This window comes from Gossypium hirsutum, chromosome A05, assembly GCF_007990345.1.
Source record: "Gossypium hirsutum isolate 1008001.06 chromosome A05, Gossypium_hirsutum_v2.1, whole genome shotgun sequence".
In the NCBI taxonomy this organism is placed as follows: Eukaryota; Viridiplantae; Streptophyta; class Magnoliopsida; order Malvales; family Malvaceae; genus Gossypium; species Gossypium hirsutum.
In genome coordinates, this window is record NC_053428.1 from 99,517,026 (window position 1) to 99,541,864 (window position 24,839).

Sequence of the window (24,839 nt, forward strand, 5' to 3'; positions counted from 1 at the left end):
AATATAGTAAAGTGTTTTAGTTTTCCATTGTTTTACTACTAAGCAACTTTGACCCTTCTTTACTAAAATTAATTATCTTTCAGTATGAGACTTGTGTGATGCTTTTGTTTGTTTCCCTTAAAATTAGAGTCCTCAACACTTAAGCATACAATTTTTAAAAGTCAAAATAGGGGAACGCAAAATCATTTTGACCTTGTCTCACAAAAATGCATATATCTCATAATCTACTAATCCTTTACTTACACCATTTCTTTTATGCTAAACTATACTCAATAAAATTTAATTTCATATTTAATTCAACCTCTAGATCAATCTCTATAATTTTTGGTGAATTTTTAAAGTTGAACTACTGTTGTTGCCTAAAACTGTTTTGATGAATATATTTTCCTGAAGTATCAATACCTTAATTAAAGTATCTATACTTTTGTACCTTTATCAAAATATCAATACCTTTATCCAGGTATCAGTACCATTTTACTGTTTGATGTTTAGAAAATTAAAGAAAAATTCAATCTGGGTTATTTCATTGTATACCTATTTCGTTTTAGTAAGTTTTATAGGATTAACAAAAGTATTCGGATTCTACAATTAAGTCCACTTATGTTCACAATTAAACTTTTGTACTTACTTCTATTTAGTCCCTAATGTTAAATTTTTTTTTCAATACATAAGCACTTTAATCAAATAATCCATTATGATATCTTGTTTCACATAACAAATTCTCATACACTTCACTTTTCTTGATTCAATGTAAATTTCACAAGTTTATAGTTTAGCCCCTAACATCGTGAAAATTCTTTATTTACTATAAATTCACTTTTAACATCATGTTGAAATCAACTCACTAACACTTAACATTTTATTTAAACTCTTTATCATAACACTTTATTTAATTCAAATACTTTGTACACTTTATAATTTAAACCTTATTATCATATATTCCATGTAGCTTGGAAATTTTACCACACTTTCACTTTTTATATCATCACTATTTAATCTCACTTTATTTATATTCTCTTTTCAACATTCAATTCCACATTACTTATTTTGTTTACTTTACCATTTAGTCCTTTTTTTACTACTTCAATGTGCTAATCTAATTTCACACATAATATTTGCACTTTTATAATTAATTCAACTAGATTAAAATTAGATAAAGTAAAGTTCTTGAATTACTTACCTTGTCTCTCAAATCTCTTCACTTTTTCCATAATTTTCTCCACTTCCACTTCCAATTTCTGTCTTCCAAGATGATATTCTAACTCTTTAGTATCTATACTTCATTTCTCCTTTTGGATGGCTATGGCAATTATCAAGGAATTCAGGAGAAAAAGTGAGATTTCGTGATAAGGTATCAAATTGTAAAGAAATGAAAATTTCCTTTGCATGTATATATAGCCAACGTGAGAAGCATGGAGAAAATGGAAGAAATTTCTACATATTTCTTTAAAAATATCTCATTATTTTTAATTAATTAAAATATCAATTAAATAATTAACCAATTATTTTCCAACATTTTTCATCCATAATCATTATACCAAACAATTTTCTATTTTGGAAAATGATAATTCTACCCTCAAACCTTTTTAATTTTTACTTTCAGGTCATGCCTCACTTTTTAAAAGAATTTCAATTTAGTCCCTCATATATCTTCACTTGTTCAATTTGATCTCTACACACCAATTTCATGTCATAAGAAATTAGCCAGCAACTAAAAATTGACATGAAAAAAATTGGAATCACTTTAACACGAAGAACAATAGGAGGATCATACCAAGAAAAAAATTGACATGAAATATAAATAGCATTCCCATAAGATTGGAAACTAAAAAACCTCCTATCTAAATTTTTTTTTGACCAAGATGTTTTCAAATTAGCAAGCAATCCACAATGACAAATTGGAATCACACTAGGAACCTCTCTTTTTTCCTCCTCTTTCGTACCATGAAGGTTCCACTGGTTTAAATTTGAAAAGATAAAGAAAAAGACAAACCTTATTTTCAAATGCTTTTATGGATCACGTGAGATTTTATGGGATTTATAAATAATTGGGTTTATGATTTTTTATAAAATTAAATTATGTGGCTATGTGGAAATTAGGTGGCAAATTAAAATGGCCATTTAGGATCAACGGTCAGTGACAAAAAAATAAATTCGAAAAATTGAGTGACTATTTCATAACATTTTATAGTTGAGTTATAAAAAAAGAAAACATAGTTGAGTGACCTTGTAACAGCCCAATTTCGGTGAAATTGGAATAGTGGTTTCGGGACCACAAATCTGAGTCAAAAAATAAAATTTATTTCTATTTTAATATATGGTCCTTATTATGACAGACATATCATGTGAAAATTTTGATAAGAAGTTTATCGATTAAGTGTTTACTTACAAGAAGGACCAAATCGCATAAAATGCAAAAGTTGGATTCTAGTAGCTAGAAAGATCAAATAGCTATGGAATTCAAAACTTAAGGTCCTTATATGGTAATTAGACCATTAATAAAAATTATGTAGATATTTTGGTGACTTATCCATGTAAATTTAGAAAAAGGACAAGGTCTAAATTGGAAAGTAAAAATATTTAATTAATTAAAAGATGATGAAAAAAAGAAATATCATTTTATTTTATCATCTTCTTCCCAAAAAATACATGGAAACCCTAGGAGAGAGAGAAAAAACTTTCATGGCCAAATTGGGTAGGTTTCCTTGGCCCGTTTTTAGTAATTTTGATATTTTTGAAACCGGGATAGCTTAATCTATCTATTTGCGGGATCAATTTGAAAAGTTATCAAAGTATGGAAAATGGGTCATGGATGTATATGCTGAAAATTAGAAATTTATAATAGAAAATGAAAGGTTGTTGATAGATAAACAACTTTTACAAAGTGATTCTTGATGAAAACATGATTTAGGGACTAAAATGTAAAGTTATGAAATTGAAGAAAAATGCTAATTTTTTATGAATGCATGTGCTGTAAATTTTGTAATGAAATTTTGGTTAGGCTTGGAATAAGGAGTAAATTGCATAAATTTTATTTTCCGAGCCTAGGGACGAAATGGAAATTTATGGAAAGGTTAATGGCAAAATAGTAATTTTTCCTAGGATAAAAATTGAGTCCACTTGAATATAAAATATGATAAATTGATGTTAAATTTACTCGTATAGATTTGGATAGACCAAATTTGAAGCTAGAATGCAGAAAGGAGGAAAATGTCGGATTAGTAGATTTATGTACACGAACATTTGTCGAGGTAAGTTCGTATAACTAAATTGTATACGATTTTTCGCCTGAGCTAAATGTTGTGTTTGTGAATTGTATAAATGTTATAAATATGTGAAATGATCACATACTAGTTAAAACCCGATAAGTGAAAGTGCCCGATCAATTATAATGCCCGACAAATGATAAATGATAAAAATGTTAATTTTATGCTTGAGTTGAATGTGAACATTTGAATTGCATAAATGCTTAAATATATAAGATTGGCCACATGCTTGATAATGCTTGAAAGATACTAAATTCCGTTTGAATAAATGGAAAATTCGATGGATATGTAATTTCCCGAAATGAATGAGGTCCTGCATTTGTTGCGGACAGAATTTAGCTCGGACAAGTAATTCTATTGATCTCATGATAGAAAGGATTTAGCCCGGACAGGTAATCCTGATATAAGTCCTCTCAAGCATATGTCATAAAAAGGATTTAGCCTGGACTGGTATTCCTGTTGTATACATGTATGGCTTGAGAGTGTACTCTCTAATATGGTACCTTATGGGTACCATTGGACATGATTTGACGAATTCTGATTCGTACACGTCGAGTGCATTACCTTCATATCCATTGATATTCCGAATAAATTCAATAAGTGACAATTCCAGACATGAGAATATATGAATGTTAAAATGAGTTATTACACGTATCCGTCTGAATTACAAGAAAATGATGATAGATGACAAATAATATATGAAAACTTGATATGATTATATTTGTACATGGACATCATTTGATGAATATATGTTCATTCTTGATTATGGACTTGTAGACCTTGAGTGTATTAATCGTGACCTTGATATTCTGAGTAATATGAGTAAAGTTCTGATATGAAATGATCTGAACTCGAAATGAACTAGTATGAAATTATACTTGTAATAATGAGATGAATTATGCATGTTGAATGAATACATGTTGTGGAAAGCATATGTGCTTGGAAACTTGATTGTTGTTGAGCCCATATATGTTTTGATGTTATTATGGAATATATGACTAACAAGGGCAATGAGGATATGTGTAGGGCTTGAGGTCAAATTGATTGAATATGCCTTACATAGTTACCTCGAAATAGAATGAATGGTAAGTTAAGTACCATGTTATATTAGCTTACTAAGCATTTTATGCTTACTTAGTTTCATTTCCCTGTTTTAGAGTAAATCAGAAGCTCGTTGGATTGGAAGCTTGGAAAAGATCACTCACACTATCCATCGGTCCATGTCGGCACAATATGGTAAAGTAATTATGGTTATAATGGCATGTAACTGATAATGATGTTTGTAACCTAGCTATTAGAATGACTAGTAATGGCATGTTTTGATGTACTTGTAATGTCATGCTATGGTAGTTTCAAAATGTTAAGAAGTTGATCAAATTATGTCTAACATGTGGACTAAACTAAGGTAATATTTTGAACATGTATGCATGTAAAGATGTGCCATATGAATGATGGAATTTGCTAAATTTGAATGCTTGAATTGGTTGGTTTATGGATGTGAGTTTAAGTGCAGGTTATTGGTGTGAATTTGGGTGAGAAATGAAGCTAGAAATGGCTTTATTTTGTCCACAAGGGTAGACACACGGGCGTGTGTCTAGACCTTGTATGACACACGGCCGGGTACATAGGCGTGTAACTAGGCCGTGTGTCCCATGCACCCTAAATTTTGAGAAATAGAATGCTCAAAATTGAGCACACGGGCGTGTGTCCCAGCCGTGGTGCTACACGGCCTAGAACACGGGCATGTGTCTTGGCCGTGTGCACAAGTCAGAGAGTTACACAGGGTAGAACACGGCCTGCATCAGGGCATGCCCTAGGGTCACACGGGTGTGTAAGCCCTGTAACTTGGAAAAATTTAAAAAAAAATTCACGAAAATTCTAAGGGTTCCCGATTAAGTCCCGATTCGAATTTAATGTTTATATTGGGCCTCGAGGGTCCATTTAAGGGACGTTACAAATGAATTCGAAATTTGAATAGTAACTTGCATGATTTATTTATAAAATATTCTGAAAGTTTCGATAATGCTCCGAAACCTTAATCTGACAACGAATACGGGTTAGGGTTGTTACAGACCTATATTGTATTTTACCCTTTAATAAAAATGTCATTTTTTACTCGAAAAGGCTATCAAAATTTTAAGCATTTCAATTTAACTATAACACTTAAATCTAGATCAATTTTTTTATACATCGTTTATCAACTCTTTAAATAAAAGGGTAAACGTGCTTTAACAAATTTTAATCTAAAATTCTTTTACATTGACGATAATACTAATCAAACTAAAATTCAATAATCAGGAAGAACAAAAATATAAAAAAAACATTGAATATGTGAATCTAAATAAACTTAAATTACTCAAATCTAAATTATTTGATTCTTTAAAGAAAAAAAAAACCTAATGGGATCATGTTAAAGGAAGGTATCCACAATGATGGTATATATGAAAGGGTGATGGTAAAGGAAGTCTTCCACCATGATTTCACTAACTTCAATTGTATATAACATAATCATGACTATGGAACACAACACTGCACAACACAGATTACCTTCAGCTACAAGTTTTTAAATGTTCCAAACATTTCAAAATATATTACTTCATTGAATATTTTCAATTTTTTTCAAGGTTTTTCATATTTTATGAGTTACAAAAATTGTCTTTACAGGCTTATAGAGACATTAATCTAAAATATATATATAATAAATTATTTGCCCTTTGAATTTTATAAAATTATCACTTCAGCTCTATATTTAATTTTTTAATTTTTTTAATTTATAATTTGTATTTTTTAATCAAATCATTCTAAAATAAATAAAAACCTTTTAACTTCATTTTTTAATTCATGAGTATCTCACATCAATAAAGCTAATAAAAGTTAAATTTTCTATTTATTTTAAAGTTATTTAATAAAATAAATAAATTTAAAAGTTAAAAATGTGAAAAATTAAATGGATGCTAAAAAAAATAACAACTAAAATAAATTGTTTTTAAAAGTTGGAGGCGAAAAGCCATGTAAAAAAAGCTTGATTATTTTTTGACCATCTCTAATCATTCCCATCAAGATCAAAAGTAAAGTGCACACCGATGCTTCCCATGCAATGAAAATGATGATTTATAACCTTCTCTAATCATGCCAGAGCCCAAAAACTTGATCTTCAGAAAGACCTCACTTCACTCTTCAAACTTATATATATTATTATTGTAGGCAATGAAAGAAATTATCTTAAAACTCTTGAAAGGGCCTTTAGCTTCTAGCCAAGGTAGATGATGGGGTTCTCCTGGAAACTGTTTTATTTATTTGGGATCTTGTTTTGGGGGTTTTCACAACGATGGAGAACTGTGGAAAGCAATGGTGGTTCATTTTCATGTGGGTATCCAGCAATATACAACTTTGGGGACTCAAATTCCGACACTGGTGGAATATCTGCAGTAATGTTCGAGATCCTATCACCAAATGGAGAAACCTTTTTTGAACATCCTGCTGGTAGGGCCTGTGATGGTCGCCTCATCATAGACTTCATAGGCAAGTTCACTTCATGTCCTCTTCGCCTATTAATCTTCTTATTTGTTTATATGAACTCGGCTGTGAGTGTCTAGTGATTATTTATGTTTCTATTTCCCATTTTTTGTTTGTTTGTTTTTTACAGCTGAGAATCTGAAGTTACCATATCTTAGTGCATACTTGGACTCAGTTGGAACAAATTTCAGGCATGGTGCTAATTTTGCAACAGGTGGTTCATCTATCAGACCACCTGGTTATAGTCCATTCAATCTTTGGGTTCAGATTTCACAGTTCATTCAATTTAAAGCTCGCACCACTTCTCTCTACAATCAACTTACCCTCAATAGTAAGTCATTATGTTACTCGAATCGGAATTCGATAGTGAGTAGTCCGAACAATATAGATGTCCTGTAATTTCTTAGGTCATATTTTCTGATTCTATCAACAATTATACTTTGTTTTTCTTAGGAAGAAATCCTTTAACCATTAGCAATCTACCAAGGCCTGCAGAGTTCTCACAGGCTTTATACACAATTGATATTGGACAAAATGATCTTGCTCATGGTTTCCAATACACGACAGTAAAACAGGTTCTAGCATCAATCCCCGACATCATAGGCCAATTGCCCCAAGTTATTCATGTAAGAAACACTAATTCTTGAACACAAAGTGTGTGTAAAATAGTAGTGGAACTAATAAATACTGTCATTATTTTCCCTGGTTTTCAGACACTGTACAATGAAGGGGCAAGGTTCTTTTGGGTCCATAATACTGGTCCCATTGGTTGCTTGCCGGTTTCGGTTTTATATGAAATGTCAAAGCCTTGGAATTTAGATAAGAATGGATGTGTGAGGCTTCAAAATGAAGTGGCTATGGAGTTTAACAGGCAGCTTAAGGACATGATTTCCCAGTTAAGGGCTCAACTCCCTTTTGCTAGATTCACATATGTTGATGTCTATTCAGCCAAATACACGCTCGTTAGCGACGCGAAGAATCTAGGTAAACATGTTTGATAAAAATGATGGATTGCAGGCATGACATGGGCAATGGAGATTTTTAACACAGAAATTGGTGTTATGGAGCAGGTTTTGTTGAAGCAGTGAACTTTTGTTGTGGGAATTGTACGAAAAAGGGGATGGCTAATGGAACAGTTTATGGGAATCCATGCAATCATCCATCAAAGCACATTAGCTGGGATGGCATACATTACAGTCAGGCAGCCAATATGTGGGTTGCAGAGCGAATCCTCAATGGCTCCTTCTCTGATCCACCTCTTTCCATTCAAAGTGCTTGCCATAATCAAACAACCATTTTATGATGAAACAGTAGCAATCATGGCATGTACTTTATTGTCCTAGACGCAACATATATTGAATAATGTTTGTTTAACGCTTAAGCATTTGGAGAGTTAAGTAATTATGGTATTATATGTTATTTAAAACTTGCTTAAATGCTGATAAATAATACTAGTTGAAGTTTTTCATTCAACTCTGGCCTCTTCTGGACCACTTCAATTCAACCCTTTTGAGCCTTTTTCTGTCAACTCAGGGTTACCCTTACACCATCATTGGTGATGTGTCTTTGCATTTACAACTCAAATGGGGCTTAATAAGCAATTTTGAGACCCATTTCCACTGTTCTTTTTCTTTTCTTTTTTTTAACCAAAAAAAGGGCTTGTCAAAGAGCTTTAGTCGGCTAGGGCTTTTGGGTGTTCCTGGTTCTTTTGGTTTTGGGTTTCTAAGTGGCTAACTCCGGTTTACCGCCAATAAGCTACTGATTCGAGTCTGTTGGCAATTGGCATCAGGTCAGAGGTTGAATTTGAGCACGAGTATTATGTATTTAATATGGATATTTTTCTCATATATTTAAAAGAATTATATTTTATATTCATACCAAAATATACAGAGATGAATATTTAATAATTTTCTTTTTTAGAGTGATTAACATAAGTTAAGAAATTCAACTACATTCGGTAAAAGTATCATACAAGTTTTGTACTATGAGTCAAATTATATTTTATCCCTTCTACTTTAAAAATGGGTGAATTAGTCCTTGTATATTAGATCAAATAGTAAATTAATTATTTCTGTTAAAAATTTTATTTATTCGTATTGTTAAAAACTAGTGCAATTGATAGAATAATTAAGTAGTACCACATATACGTCAACATAACATACATAGACTAATTTTTAACAGTAAAAATGAATGAAATTTTGAACAGAATGATCAGTTTACTCTTTGATCTAACATATAGAATTATTTTTTATTTTTTGAGTAAAAAGAACAACATATAATCTAACTCATATTACAAATGCACGGAGAATACTATTGCCACAAGATTCATATGTGGAAACATTGGTAAATTACAGATATAAGCTAGCAGGCTAACGTTGCTTTCTTTACACACTGTATGGTCATTTTCCACATCCAGGACAACAGCCTGTCACTTAAATCCTATCTCACATGACTTTTCAGAGGCCTTCCTCGTAATGAATCAATGTTTGGCCTGCAGTCTCCTTTCAACAAACCATGAAAATTCATGACTGGTTTGAATTCAAATTCAACCTACATGGTTGTTGCCCCGATTCCTTGTTTTCGTTGAAATATTTGTATGCGACACGTACATGAACGTAGAAATAAGAACCCTAAAAGTCTTCCAAATATACGGAAAAAATTAAAATAAATCTTACCATGCTCTTTTGAGCATACACCAATATCCCTGCTCAGAATCAAATTCTAACAGTTTCAGGATTAAGCATGTGGCATTCAATGCAGGCAGGCAGGAAGGCATTATTAGCTGTGGGATGGCATACATAGGACTCATTTGGTCTGCAAATTTCAATTGGGTCCTTTCTTTGACCCACCAGCTTTCATTTAGGAGAGGTGGCCATTTTCATTTCCTTAAATAGATTGTGATGCTTTTGTGATGTTAGTTTAGAGATTAGGTGAAATTGATTGTTAGATTTATGGTTTTGGTTCCTTGTAAGCAAGTTCAACTGGAGAATTCTTCTTAAGTTAAATCAGCCAATTACTTAAATCATAAATCAAGTAAAATTAACCTGTGGACAGCCCCTATTGGAAACAAAACGGGACGCTAGTCCAATTCTGGTTATTCTAGATACAGCTAATGTCATGGTTTATTTGGTGGTGCAACAGTCTAACCTTCGATTACTTATAACGAAGGGAAGGTGAAGGATGGTTCAAAAATGCCATTCAACTTTGGCTGATTAGTCAAGTCTTTCACTTTCACCATATAGCCTTGATTTACTAAAGCCACCTACTGCCATTTTTGAAGGCTTGAAAGGCAACTTATCTTTGGTCAATTTGGTCTTTCAAATCAACCAACTTCCACCATGTGACTTTCGAGTTCGAATATAGATATAGACTTAGAAATAAATTGAAATACCCGAATCAAATACATACAGTATATCAACTTATACTTTATTCATTGAAAGGATTGAAACATACAAATAAGAGATGTTACAAAGGAATATCAACAACTCCATAATCAATGGAACCATACAAATTCTCTTCATCTGACCCTACTGAAACCTGGTTTCTTTTATATCTGTGTCAGGGAATCAGATAAACCAACCCATTTAATCCTCTTTTACAATGTAAATCTTTACAGTATTTTACCGATAAACAGGATTATTATACCTTAATCCCATCATCATTTATTATTTGAGTGGTGGTGTCAAGGAGGGTGACTAATGCTCTTGATTTTCTGCTCCGGACCTTGCCTGCTTCCTTCAATAATTCACTCAACCTTCTTTTCTCATCGATGACATCCGGATTTGCTGTTCCAAGCTTCTCTTCTCTCATGTCAACAACATAATCCAAAATTTCAATCGCATCACCTAACCTGCCAAACATAGAATTTTCAAAAAAAAGGAAACATGAGACTCCAAATCGGGTATGAGTGTTGGATAGAGTATGTAATCAATCCAGGTGTTTTTCTAGGTTTTACCTTCCCATGGCATCATAGGTGCCAGCCAGATTGCTATACACCCCTAATGTATCAGGGTGATAAGGACCATATTCCTTCTCTAAGATGCTTCGTGCTTCTTCAAACAGATCGGCTGCCTCGTTTATTGAATATCGTTGTACGCAGGCTAGCCCCATTTGATTGAGAGCGATTCCGAACAAGGCAGACTTCTTATCTCCACTAGCTCGAAACTTTGAGATAGCACTTTTGAAGGTGCTGTAGGAGTCAGCATAGCTCCCCATCATGTAATACATGACTCCCATCTGTGCCTCAATGCCTGCAATTGTGCTTTGCTTCCCTGGGGCTTCACTGAAAATACTTAAAGCTTTTTTAAGTAATTTGAGTGCTTGATCCAATTCATTCATAGATTGGCATATGGCAGCAACGTCAATGAGGCCACTGGCAATCTCTTCTGATGGGATTCCAGGATTTGGCTTTCCGTAAATCCGGAGTGCGTTTTCGCAATAAGTTCTGGAATCCCTTAACTTTCCTACCTTATTGTACAAATCAGCCAAACGAACAAAAACTGAAGCAACTGTTGGATGATTCTCTCCTTTAGCAGATTTAAACACTGTGAGCGCTTTCTGGTAGGCAAAAACTGCCTCATCAAACCGAGCTAAAGATAAATATGCATCTCCAATGCTACAATCAATCGAAGCAACATCGAGCTCACGGCCATTGGCTGCCATTGCCATGCTAGCTAAAACATAATGCTCAAGTGCCGATTCATAATCTCCTTTTGAGTCACAGATGAGTCCCATGAGTCTCCTATCAGCAGCTTCTTCAATAGAAGCGGGAGCAGCATTCTCCCTATGGATGTCAAGAGCTATTTGACAAAGCCTCTCAGCTTCATCAAATTGCAACGCTTGGACATGCGCTTCAGCAACGTATCGACAGGTCTCACCAACTCGAGGATCAGTTTCTCCCAAAACTTGTCTTTGAATCTCCAAACCTGCTGTATAACACAAAATCGAATTCTCAATTTGACCCAACATTACATAAGTATCACCCAGTTGCATGCATCCAGCAAATTTAGCAAGTGCATGAGTTTGGCCATCCTGGATCACTGGGATTTCGATTGAGCGTTCAAGAACTGGAATGGCCTTATCGTATTGGCCTAAGCTACAATGCAATGCTGCCAGAACATGCAAAGACATTACAAGCTCTAGACTCGGTTTTCCATCTGCACATTTCTCGAATGATTTTGTTGCTCGAAGTGCCAATTCAAGTGCTTTCCGAGGATTTTCACCTGAAGAAATCATATTCCTTGTCTGTTTGAGCAAAAACGGACCAAGTTCAGGATTCTCTAGCCCTGCCTCTAGAGAATCTCCTGTTCCATTGTTAAACTTTGCACCAAAATTCCTTTGTTTCCTTGCATTCTTCTCATGCCTCTTTTCAACAGGAGTTTTCTCTTGAGATGATTTGCTCTTCGGACTCGATTTCACCGATGCTTCGGAATCCAATTGCAAGCGACGACGATGCTTAACACCTTGAATTTGGTTCTTGTCGTTGTTTTTCTTCTTAGGCATTTCATCAGTAACCTCATTTTCTTTCTTAAGGTTCAAGTCACCAATACTGTCTTCTTCTTTCTTCTCTGCTACCACCACCTCTTTTGTTATTTCAACAACACCGAGATCCCCGACAAGATGGCGTAATTCGGAATCGATCCTCGATTCTTCACCGTAAGATCCGTAACTAGACATTGATGGAGATTGATCAGAGCTTTGCATCTCATAAACATTGTGATAAAGCTGCTCAATGGAGGTTGCCACCACACCATCAATGGCTAAATCAAGGGAATCACTTCGTGGACTCAGTGCACTTCTTGGAGACCTCTCTTGAGCAAAACTGTACTTATAAGGTGTGTGAAATCCATTGTCATGTTCTTCAACTCCAGTTTCTCCATTCATTGCATCCATAGCTAATCCAGGCATTGGAAAACTGATTTTAAAGAAAAAAATCAGTACAAACTTATATCAAATTCTTCCATAATCTCCAAAAGGAAAATGCTAGCCAAGCCAAAGACAACTCCATTATTCTCTACTATTTACTAATTTAGCAAAAATGACGAAAAATTGAAAATGCTCAACTTGAAAAAATGACTACTTTAAACCAAAAACAGTTATAGAAAGATTAAAAGAAAAACATTGAATGCTTAATAACCATAATCGATAAATGAGTAATACCTTACTTGGTTCTGTTTAATGAAGAAAACCCAAAATTCTTTTTTCTTTTTTAAAAACCCAAAGTTTATAATGCTTATTTTTTTTCTCTGGGTGTTATATACAGAAGAAGAAGACGTTGATAACGATGAAGGAATGGGGCGGTGTCATGTATTTCTGTATCTTTGTTGCCTTATATAAATAAATTATATATATATATATCTAGAAAAGAGAGGGAGAAATGAGGTGTTTTATGAAAAGGAAAAGGAGTAAAATAGGGGAAACATATATTTAAATATGAGATTATTGAAAATAATTTATTTATTTATTGGTGCAGGGTTATAAGGTGGTGGAATTTTGAAGCAATTTAGACTGTGACTTTTCTCCCACCAATTTTTTTTACATTTTTATTTATCTTATTTATGTTTGAGTTTATCATTAACTCATATTATTTTTTAAAATTAATATTTAAGATATTGTTTTCATATTAATATTTATAAAAAATATAAATAAGAATATATTTTATTAATAAACAATGTTATGCATTGTTTTTATTAATTATTTCTTAATTTGATTGGGAGTATTTTAATTTTATAAATAAAAATTAAGAAATTGGTAGGTTTTATTTTATTTTTTTAAATACTATTTCTTAATTATAGAATAAATTATTAATTTTTATTAATAAATTTATTTATTTATTATTGGGAATAATATTTGGGGATGTGAGACGGTTGAAAAACTGGTGCGCTTAACGGCTTTTTAACTGGAAGGTTTAAGAGGGAACAGTGGAAGGTTGTTTTCTCTGGGACACGTGGAAGAAGATGATTGCAAGTTTAAAGTGGTGTAGGATTCCACGTGGACCACATCCAGCTTCATTCTTGCTGGTTTAATCTCTTAGGTGGTCCTAGTTTAGCCCAATTATTGGTGGGCCCATAAAATTTTCCATGGCCCACATCAATTCCAAATAGATTATCTTTTTTTATTCTTTTTATTTTTTTCGATTAAAAGAAGACAGGCATATAAAATAACATGCAATTAATTAAACTACTACATAGTATAGTGATGGTTTTGTTTTGTCCAACACTGTAATTTAATTTTTTGGATAAATATTAAAATTATATATAAACTGTATAATATTATACATAAATTTTGATTTACGTAATGAGATTTTAATTTTATTCAATTTTCACAAATCACTAATAATATTATCGAATTAGCATTATTTTATATTTATATATTGTATACACAAACAATTATATTAATCTGATATGAAAATAAATATATACTATTTTTTTTTAAATTTAACAATGTTAACAACTAGACTTGAATTTAGAAATTTAAAATGTAGAAGAACTAAAAAAATAAAAATATAAAAAAATTATATTTTAAATTTGTGAAAAATACATAAACTTATATTTAATAGCAAAACGGTTAATATTTTTTAAATAATTAATATAGAATTCAAACTGGCCTCTCATCATACTAATATATTTGTGGAAAATAAAAAATTTAACTCATAAATAAGATAATTTGGAGTGCATAAATTATAAGATCATTTTAATTTTGAATTGAAAACTAATAACAAATTTGTATTAATAAATGATTGAATTTTTTTATTAAGTAAAATTTCGAAAGCAAAATGTTGCTACAAGTAACACTAAACAGTAAATATAGAAAACAATCAAATCACCCAACCCCACTCTTTATATTCATCCAAATGATCATTTTCATTTTATTTTTAAAAAAAAAAATCAACATTTAAAATTTAAAATGTGGTTGAAAATTGTGTTTAAGTTAATTTATTTTTTAAAAAATAAATATTTAAATAAATATTTTTTTTTCATAAAATTGAGATATTCATATTCTCATATTTAATTTTTATCTAAAACTATTCAAAAAATAAGACATAAATAATATTCAAAAATCAAGATCTGCTTTTATCAAACAACAAAATTATATTTGTTAGAAGTTGTGTAACCTAAATTATTGTTAAAATAAATTCAAATGGCAAGATTAGGGCATTTATAGTACAGGCTACATAAGTAAAATCCGTATAGAAGTTTACTTAGTCTATTTGACATTGATTAGAATAAGGTATTTTAATGTTCTTGTATTACTTCTACTTGATTTTAATTAGAATAAGATTTTTAAACCTATAAATAGACATAATCGTCTCTCTAATTTTCTTCTCCTTCATCTGTGTGATTTTTTCTCGAAATGGTTTTTACGTAAAATTTTGTGTGTTCTATTTTTCTCTCTTTCTTTGCAATGTATTGTCATTATCGACGTTCGATTTTCACAATATTTAATGCTTCAAATAAAAAAATTATTATATATATAAGTATGATTAATATGATATTTGATGATATATGTATCGTATTTAAGATTATAACATATTTAATCATCTTTCAAAAAAAATGTTTAATAATTTAGTTGTATTTATATTTACAAATTAGATACACATACATAAAGTCTAACATGCAAAAGAAGTCATCTTAAAAAAATGACGTGTTTTAGTTTTTTATTAATAGTAAAGCTATATATATAGTATTATAGCGTAGAAAGATATTAGGTAGGGTCAAAAGAGAAGCAATAGACCAAAGTCTCAAAACATACAAATGATTAGTGAGTTATAAGGCAGACATGAAGACATCCTAAATGTCATGTTGAATGCTGAAACCAAAGTTTTGTTGTTGCCCAATCATTTAGTTAGTTTATATAATTAATTTAAATAAACGCAACCTTGGGTTTGGGTGTATCTATTTTGTACTGAATGGGGTTTAGGATATATCTTAAAGGACTTATTAGCAAATCATGGTATTATTGGCTAATAATGATATACCAACCAAAATAATAATTATTCTACACTTAAACTCCACCTTAATTTCTAGTAAAATCGTCTCATCTTCAACACCAAACAACAATGGCAACAGCAACTAATATTTTATTTGTAAAAAAAGAAGAAGAAGCAATCAATCTGGAAAATGGGGTGGCAAACCCTAATCACATGATATTTAAATCCCAACTACCAAAGAATATTTAACACTTACCTTTTCACATGTATATTCTTTTAACTATCAGGTTTTTATATTTAAAAAGGAAAAAATATTCGAATTAAGTCAAAATTCATGATCAGTTTATATATATACATATAACTTTAGAGGCAAGTAAAGAATATTGGAAAATAAAGGCTTCTACTTTAGGGTAGAATATTAGTAGTATTTATTAAAAGGTAGACACAGATTTGTTTGGAGAAGTTAAAGTTTGAAGCAGTTCCTGAAATAAGAAAACCAGTTATAATTGTTACACTGTCACTTTCATATCTCATCGTCTCCTTTTCCTTCCACTACATCAAAACAGGCTTTTAGCGGCGTTTTTTAGGCCTTTAGCAGCGCTTCTTAGTGCCGCTAAAAGTATTTGCGGCGCTTTCACTAGCGCCGCAAAAAATGCCACTATTGACAACGTCGCTAACTTTTGCGGCGTTTATGAGGCAAAACGCCGCTAAAGATCATGTTCTTTAGCGGCGCTTTACCCACAAACGCCGCTAAAGAACATGATCTTTAGCGGCGCCTTACCCACAAACGCTGCTAAAGAACATGATCTTTAGCGGCGCTTTAAACACAAATGCCGCTAAAGAACATGATCTTTAGCGACGCTTTAACCACAAACGCCGCTAAAAACATGATCTTTAGCGACGCTTTTGATAAAAGCACCACTAAAGGTCATAAAAAAATATTATAAAAACACCACAAATCCAATTTAGAAATGTATAATTTAATTTGAAGACGTATTAAAATAGAAATTCATGAACAAGACGTATAAGGAATTGTGATCGAGGTACATTGATACGAATAGCATGATCAAAGAACTTAATCACGTAAGGAAAATACATGGTTAGACAGATCTTTTTACATTTTAATACATCATAACCATAATTGGTACAATTTTATACCCTAATTGCTGCACCAGCTGCAGTTTCCAGTTGAAGAACCCTGATTCCATTGACCTCCTGCATTATCCATTAAAGAGAAACAAATGTAAAACAAGTGGTCTCCAATCAGTGTATATATATATTTTTAAAAACACACAAAAATTAAGTAGTAATTATAAAGACAATAAATAAAAATCAATACCCACAATTAAAACATAAAATGCCAAACATCAAAGAGACTAAGGACAGTATACATATACCTATAAAGTATATAATAACTCTCCAAACACATGAAAAACTTAAAAAGAAAAAGAAAAAAAAAGAAATATATATACCTACATCGGACAGTATGCGTATCCACACAGATACATGAGTACAAGTTTGCTGCAATATTTTCATTTAATTCATATATCCCTAATAGCTAATTCAACATCCAAGGCAAAGTAAACATTTACCTTTCCCTGTTTCCGAAACTACAAAGTAAAAAGCCAACCTTTTGATGAGTTTACTTATGCAAACTACCATTTTGTGCCTTATATTTTCTAGTATTCTCTTATTACAAAGGTGCTTCACCTGCAGCAACAGCTAGAAAATATAATAGGGTACCACTTTACTTCTCATCAAAGATGAAACTTATAGCATTTTTTTTTCCAATGATTCTCAAAAATAAGTTCATAGCAAAATATTTCTGTATGATGTTTTAGAACATTTATGCATTTCTGCATTTTCATAGAAAACAAAAAAAGTCTAGTGATAGACGGACAATACATAATGATATCAAAAGGTAGCTAATTCAACAAGTTGTCTATAGAAAAGGAAATGGCAACTTAAGTTGTGCTCAAGATTATCTGAAACCAATCTTCTCTATGTTGTTTATGTAGCTCAAATATGCCTATAAGAATGTTATGTGTTCCCTTAACAGTTAGGTCTTGCTCCCTAATCATAAAATAGACACATTATACTGATGTTATCATTTAGGAGGAGGATTATTCATGAAGCTCTCGATTGAAAAAATTATGCATAATTATTTTAACAGAAACTTTGAACTATAAAGTGTCAGGATATAATGTCATAATATTTAAGGAATTCAAAGTGTCATACATTGATAAGCCTTACTGCAGTGTCAGCACCAATTACAAAAGCACTACCGGGAAAAAGTTCAGCTTTCTTATAGAAATAAGGCTGATTAGAAATTATTACTGTCTTTCCTGCCATTAGAGAAACACAACCACTTATTCATTATTATAAAAGCTGTAAAATCAAAATAATAGCAATTAGGGAACCCTGCAAAAATTGTATGTGATTGAGAATGCAAGCAAAAACTGATACAACATACTGTCATCATTTTAAGAAATACAAATTTCTATATGAAGTTCAAAATCAATAGTGAATATACATTTATAACAGGGGCTTGTTAAAGCCTCAAATATTACTGATAAAATTTAAACCAAAAACCCGAATGAGAAAAGAAGCACATAAACACTTAAAACAGACTTTAGATAATGACACTATTAATATAAAATATGCTCCATTGTAATATTGAATGTTACACTATCTGGGCCTTCTAATGTTTTGAATGTTTTTTTATATTAGTAGTATACAAGCTATACATCAACATGTTTATATACATCAATCTTTTTTACAGTAATATTAATATTACAGTATGTTTTGTATATAGTATGTGCTAAATTTTCTTTGCATGTACATCTTTATGGATTTATCTATTCAATTTTCCATTGCAACTCAAATGGAAAAATTCTAAAAGGTAAAACAAGGAAATCCTAAACAACATTCAATCTGTCTTATCTAAACTAATTACACAAAATTTATTCATAGGGACTAAAAGGCACCAAAACCCGTACCAGTAGTTACAAAGTGAGCAAGCAAAAAGAACAAAAAAGCAAAAATACAAGTAAGCAAGTAGTAACAAAAACCCATACCAGTAACAGAGTAAGCAAGCAAAATGAGAAAAAAAAACAAACAAACAAAAATAAAAGCAAGCAAAATGGGGAAAAAGAACAAAATAAGCAAAACATTGCCGGAACTTGAACCCGGGTCTCTCGGGTGAGAGCCGAGTATCCTAACCAACTAGACTACAACGGATTGATGATGTAAGACTATTTTTATTTTTGTTTTTATCAATTTATTAATTATTTGTCATTTTTAGAGGGTGGTAAGCAGGGTTTGCAAAAGATAGCATTATGCTTTAACATTGGCTTTAAGGCCTCTTGTGAATCAAATATGTTTGAGTAAATGCTATCTCAGTAAGACAAAAGTAACTATACTAGATATTCAATAACTTGAATTCATTCGAGGTATGCTAAACACTATCAGCTTGCTAGTAATTCTCCTTATTGGGAGTCACATCCCAGAAAATAAGTTATTCCAAGAAGTTAGTTATGTGTAGGGAAAACTACATCATCAAAATATAATGATACCGGTATAACAAATCAAGAAAAAGAAAGATAGTTAAATAATTAATATGACAATAAGAATGGATAATAGTTAAATAAATAGAATAACACAACTTAAACTCTCATGTCAGACCTGTCCCACGATGACTTTCTCAACCCAAGGGTATGCAAATTCACCCTGTAGACAAAAGTGAATATCTGTTATTAATATTTTCAGATTCAAATGAAAAAGAAGGCATGAAATTAGCCATATTCAGTTGTATATATACACCTCTTTGCAGTTAAAGATTTCAATGACTGATTCTTTTAGTGCCTGTACATAGGAAGCTATATAAATAATTTCTGATAGTCAAAAGGTAAAGTCAGTTCTTGTAGAATATTACCACTTGTTTACTCGGAAGCTTGGAACCATTTAATAGAACTAATTTAACATGAAATGAGAAAAATATAGCATGATGGATATGAGTTCAGGAAGTCAGCAACAATCATAAGAATCTAAGACTAAATAATATTTATATATATGCATAAAATAATAAGTTTTGAGTGCAAGCAACTACATTATAATCATCATAAAATGAGTTACAAACATAAAGATTAAATTTGAAATCTAAATTAAGCTAATAAATTTAAATCCACGCCTTATCACTAAACTAGTGTAATGAGCGACATACCAATGTCGTGTGGTTGAATTGCTTATTGGTAGTGTATAAAGGGCAATGATTTGCTTCAATTTAACATATCAATATTTTATATAAATATAAATTAATTTAAACACACAAGATATATGAATATGAAATAAATACTCAAATCTACTCTCTCTTTTTGTGTGTGTTTTTGCTAAATTTAAAAAACATTAATTCACAAGACAACTTTTTTTTTTAGGTGCAATAGCACAGGATAATTTTAGATGATTCTTTAAAGCGCATTCATTTATATAAAAGACCATAAATATATTAATAAAAAGGCTGTAGAACAACGCATGAGCCAAAAACCGATAGCCAGGTTAGACAAACCCATTAAGAAAAGTAACATTAAATCAAAGCAAAGTATACAGAGCCTAAGGAAAAGATAAGATGAAGCATTCACTACTTACTTCACCTCTGTTTACCAAAATTTTATTTTTATAAAAAGATAAAAATCATGGATTCATTCGGTTTAAAATATACATTCCATCATTAGTAAACATCAAATGAATCCCTTTCGAGCGAGTTTGGTCAGATCTATTTACCAAATCCACAGTTTCCTTCAATACAGCCTCCAAGACTTCATTTTATCCCCCATTTTCTCTTGCTCTTAACTCAAGACTCCCAAAAAGATGAACTTTACCTTGCTGCAAAAAATAAGGAAAAGAAAAGAAGACATTACACAACTACCAAGAAAAGAAAAAAGAAAAAGAAAAGTTGAAAGAAAAAAATGATACCCAGTTTTCAAAAGGCTTGATCTTGAATTTAGATTACTGTTGAGGAACCAAAATGAGAACAGCCCAACAACTCCAAAACAACAACAAACCAGGAAAAAAGAAAAAGACCAAACAGAGAAGAAGAAGAAGACGAACCGCTTAAAGAAGTAGAGACGAGCGACGGCAGAAGGGACGGTCTACGACAATGCAGCAGATTTGGGAAAGGTTTGGGTCGTGGAGCGCAGCAGACTAGGGTTCTTGATTTGGGGGAATTTTTGGGAAAATTGGGAGGGGAATAAAATGAGGTTTTTCGGGTATGGGAAAAATTGAAGGGGAATAAATTTGGAGGGGAATAAATATTTCAACCAGAATGAAAACTTGCGGCGTTTTTGACCCTAGCGCCACTAATGTCGTTATTGTGCAAGACAAAACGACAACATTTTGTTTAAACTACAACGAAACTTTGCGGCGTTTTTATTATAGCGCCGCTAATTCTCATCTTTAGTGGCGTTTTTTTCTTAGCGCCGCTAAAGAAATTAAATTCGCAGCCAAAAACTACACCGTTTTGTCTATATTATTAGGAATTTTTTGCGGCGTTTTTCGTGGAAACGCCACTAATAAATTAAATTCTTCTATTGAAACAACGCCATTTTGGGAAATTTTAATGCATAGTTTTGTTTAAGTAATATTTATAAAAATTAGATAAAATTATAAATTTTAGTTTTTTAAGTAATATTTATAAAAATTAGATAAAATTAAAAATTTTAGTGTTTTTATTTCATTTTTATTTTTGTATTTTAATTTTATTTCTTATAATTTGGTCCTCTCCAAAATTAATAATTATACCTAAATTATCCATAGCAATCTATTACTTTTTTTTAAACTTATTTATTAATTATACCTAAATATATCAAATGGTTTAGATTCAATTTTTTTAAAATATAAAAGCATTAATTAATTGTATAAAATTACAAATCTCAAGTAAACCTTAACCTTATTAAACCCTAAATTAACCATTGAAATGATATAAATTTTAAGTTTATCTCTCTCAAGGCATAATTTAAACCCTAAATTATACATCTTTTACAATTACATAATTTAAACCCTAACCCGACCCTTGAATCCTTAAGTCCTAACCCCTAAATCCCTAACTCTTAACCCCTAACCCCTAACCACTAACCCCTAAACCTTAAATCCTAACCTTTAAACCCATAATCCATAAACCAAATCTTCACACGATTTTGAAGAACCAAATTAATATTATCTCTTTTACAATTATATAAGAAATTAATTAATATATAAATTAGAAAACACTAGTTAATCTAAACCCTAAACCATAACCCGATCCTAAATCCCTAACCCTTAACCCCTAACCCCTAAACCTTATTTAATATATAATTAAAATACACTAATTATTCTAAACCCTAAACTCTAACTTAACACCAAATTTCTAAGCCCTAAATCCCTAACTCTTAACATCTAACCCCTAACCTGACCCTTAACCCCTAACCCTTAACCCATAAACCTTAAATCACATTAACCCTTAAATTAGAATCCCTAATCCATAATCCCTAATTCCATAATCTATAAAACTTAAAATTGTAACTCCTAAACCAATCTTAAATCCTAAATTAACCATATCTATACCCTAAACCATATTTATTAAACCCTAAACTATAATGATAATTAAATTAAATATTTTAAAATTAATACTATCTTATCTCTTACAATTATATTTGAAATTATTTAGTATATAAATTAAAAATCAATCAGTCATGTACCCAAAAAATTTTAAAATTATGGCTTAATAATAGTATTTTAATTTTTCTATTTTTAACAAATATTTTTCCATGTTTTTTATTTCAATTTATTTCTACGTGTCATTATTTCAAATTAATCCATTTATAACAAATATTTATTTAAAATTAACTTGAATTTTAATTAATATAAATAAACAAATTAAATAGTAATTAATTCAATATTTTAAAATTAATACTATCTCTTTTACGATTAAATGGTAATTAATTCATGATGAAGACGGTGGTGGAAGAGAGAAACACTCAGGTGTTTTGAGGATACCAATTTTAGGGGAGAAAATTTAGGGGTTTTAGGGGGAATTTTGGGATAAAAACGCATAAAAATTTGGGAAATTTTTTATAAATTGATTTATTTTTTGCGGCGTTTTTATAGAAAACGCCGCTATTGCTTACCTTTAGCGGCGCTTCTTATAAAGCGCCGCAAATTTTTTTCATTTTGAACAAAACAACGCCGTTTTGCTATTCTAATTTTTTTTTATTTTTTTATAAATTGATTTATTTTTTGCGGCGTTTATATAGGAAACGCCGCTATTGCTTACCTTTAGCGGCGCTTCTTATAAAGCGCCGCAAAATTTTTTCATTTTGAAAAAAACGACGCCGTTTTGCTATTCTAACAATTTTTTATTTTTTATAAGTTGATTTATTTTTTGCGGCGTTTTTATAGAAAACGCCGCTATTGCTTACCTTTAGCGGCGCTTCTTATAAAGCGCCGCAAAATTTTTTCATTTTGAACAAAACGACGCCGTTTTGCTATTCTAAAATTTTTTATTTTTTTATAAATTGATTTATTTTTTGCGGCGTTTTATAGGAAACGCCGCTATTGCTTACCTTTAGCGGCGCTTCTTATAAAGAGCCACAAAATTTTTTATTTTGAACAAAACGACGCCTTTTTGCTATTCTAAATTTTTTTATTTTTTTATAAATTGATTTATTTTTTGCGGCGTTTTTATAGGAAACGCCGCTATTGCTTACCTTTAGCGGCGCTTCATATAAAGCGCCGCAAAATTTTTTCATTTTGAACAAAACGACGCCGCTTTGCTATTCTAATTTTTTTTTATTTTTTATAAATTGATTTATTTTTTGCGGCGTTTTTATAGGAAACGCCGCTATTGCTTACCTTTAGCGACGCTTTACGAAAAACGCCGCTAAATCTCTGAAAGTTCAGAAAACGGCATCGTTGGGCTTGGGTTTTTTTGCGGCGCTTTACCAAAAACGTCGCTAAATCCCCGAAAGCTCAGAAAACGGCGTCGTTGGGCTTAGGTTATTTGCGGTGCTTTGCTCAAAAACGCCGCTAATGCTTTTTTTAGTGGCGTTTTTCGTAATGCGCCGCTAATGATCGATCATTAGCGGCGTTTTTTATCCAAACGCCGCTAAAAACGCCGCTAAAAGCCTGTTTTGGTGTAGTGTTCATTACATCGTCAACATGCTTTTAAATTTCAATCAAACCTTTTCTTTTTCTTTTTATTTTAATTTCAGGGAGAAAAATGTACTTCCTTATAATTGAATTTAAACTTTCATGCCCGCAACATAATATTTTTACTATTGGATTAAAAAATTGTTAAAATCTAAGTTCATTTGCTACTAACCTGGCGAGAGTGTCTACCACTTGCATGATCTCATTGTGCTCGCCTATAATCCTTTGAATAGTATCTAAGACATATGTAACCCTTAGAAGGGATAACTTGTTACCACGCATTATGCCTAGTTACCCCTAACACGTTACATGAACGGACCATGTCATATATAGGTGTGCATGAACCATTCAGAATGGCACAATAGAACAAACACTCAACAATATAAATATTGCCCAATTTACTCTCAAGTTGAGCTTTCTTTTTCCCTAAAACAAAATTCTATCATTTTCTTTTAACCAAGACATCAATGGAAACTTTTGAATTTCTGGGTTAACACAAAATTCATCTTTTCTCTCATGGACTTTATTTACAGAAAAGTTAATTAAGAAAGCTTATATCAAAAAATGAATTTAGAGGATCCTTATTAACACCTTTTATCAGCATGGTTTAGGCTTGAGAGTATTTAACATTTCAAAAAAGGGCCAATTTGAAAACACCCAAACTAACATTTGAAAGGCCTGATATTGCAGTTAAAAAAGCCCAAGTTCTTATCAAGGCCTGCAGGGGTCGATTTTTTATTTCCTAGAACCAACAAAATTTTGGGATTTCATATAATTAAACGAATTCAACTGGATTAATATATATTTAGTTTTTTTATAGTTACCAACAAGTTCATCTATAAATCATGTAAAGCTAGTTAAAATTAGTTTATTGTTTGATTTTTTTTTGTGTTTTTGTTATAACCATAGCTGTTTTACTGTGTAATATCATCAAAATTCGGGTGTTG

General features: G+C 31.3%; 2 protein-coding genes and 1 long non-coding RNA gene across 4 annotated transcripts; 1 reads left to right on the forward strand and 2 right to left on the reverse strand.

Annotated features, from left to right (window-relative positions):
* The first annotated feature begins 6,307 nt into the window (after nucleotides 1-6,307).
* LOC107959849 (GDSL esterase/lipase At3g27950) lies at nucleotides 6,308-8,252 on the forward strand. The gene is made up of 5 exons (XM_016896008.2): nucleotides 6,308-6,788; nucleotides 6,913-7,113; nucleotides 7,236-7,408; nucleotides 7,496-7,766; nucleotides 7,853-8,252. Exons 1-5 carry the CDS (start codon nucleotides 6,530-6,532, stop codon nucleotides 8,083-8,085), a joined length of 1,137 nt encoding a protein of 378 aa, XP_016751497.2. The 5' UTR covers nucleotides 6,308-6,529; the 3' UTR covers nucleotides 8,086-8,252.
* A 1,942-nt stretch (nucleotides 8,253-10,194) lies between these two features.
* Nucleotides 10,195-13,173, reverse strand: LOC107959847 (protein KINESIN LIGHT CHAIN-RELATED 2). Of its 2 annotated transcripts, none has more exons than XM_016896006.2 (3): nucleotides 12,942-13,173; nucleotides 10,738-12,696; nucleotides 10,195-10,632 (listed from the first exon to the last, which is right to left on the reverse strand). In XM_016896006.2, exons 2-3 carry the CDS (start codon nucleotides 12,687-12,689, stop codon nucleotides 10,422-10,424), a joined length of 2,163 nt encoding a protein of 720 aa, XP_016751495.1. In that variant the 5' UTR covers nucleotides 12,690-12,696; nucleotides 12,942-13,173; the 3' UTR covers nucleotides 10,195-10,421. The 2 variants fall into 2 exon arrangements, with proteins under 2 accessions (XP_016751495.1, XP_016751496.1); XM_016896007.2 differs by having other exon boundaries at nucleotides 12,947-13,111.
* Nucleotides 13,174-16,675: 3,502 nt separating this feature from the next.
* Nucleotides 16,676-20,830, reverse strand: LOC107916006 (uncharacterized). The gene is made up of 4 exons (XR_001689353.2): nucleotides 20,683-20,830; nucleotides 20,491-20,592; nucleotides 19,396-19,440; nucleotides 16,676-16,926 (listed from the first exon to the last, which is right to left on the reverse strand). It is a non-coding gene; the product is annotated as an uncharacterized lncRNA (long non-coding RNA).
* Between the last annotated feature and the right edge of the window lie 4,009 nt (nucleotides 20,831-24,839).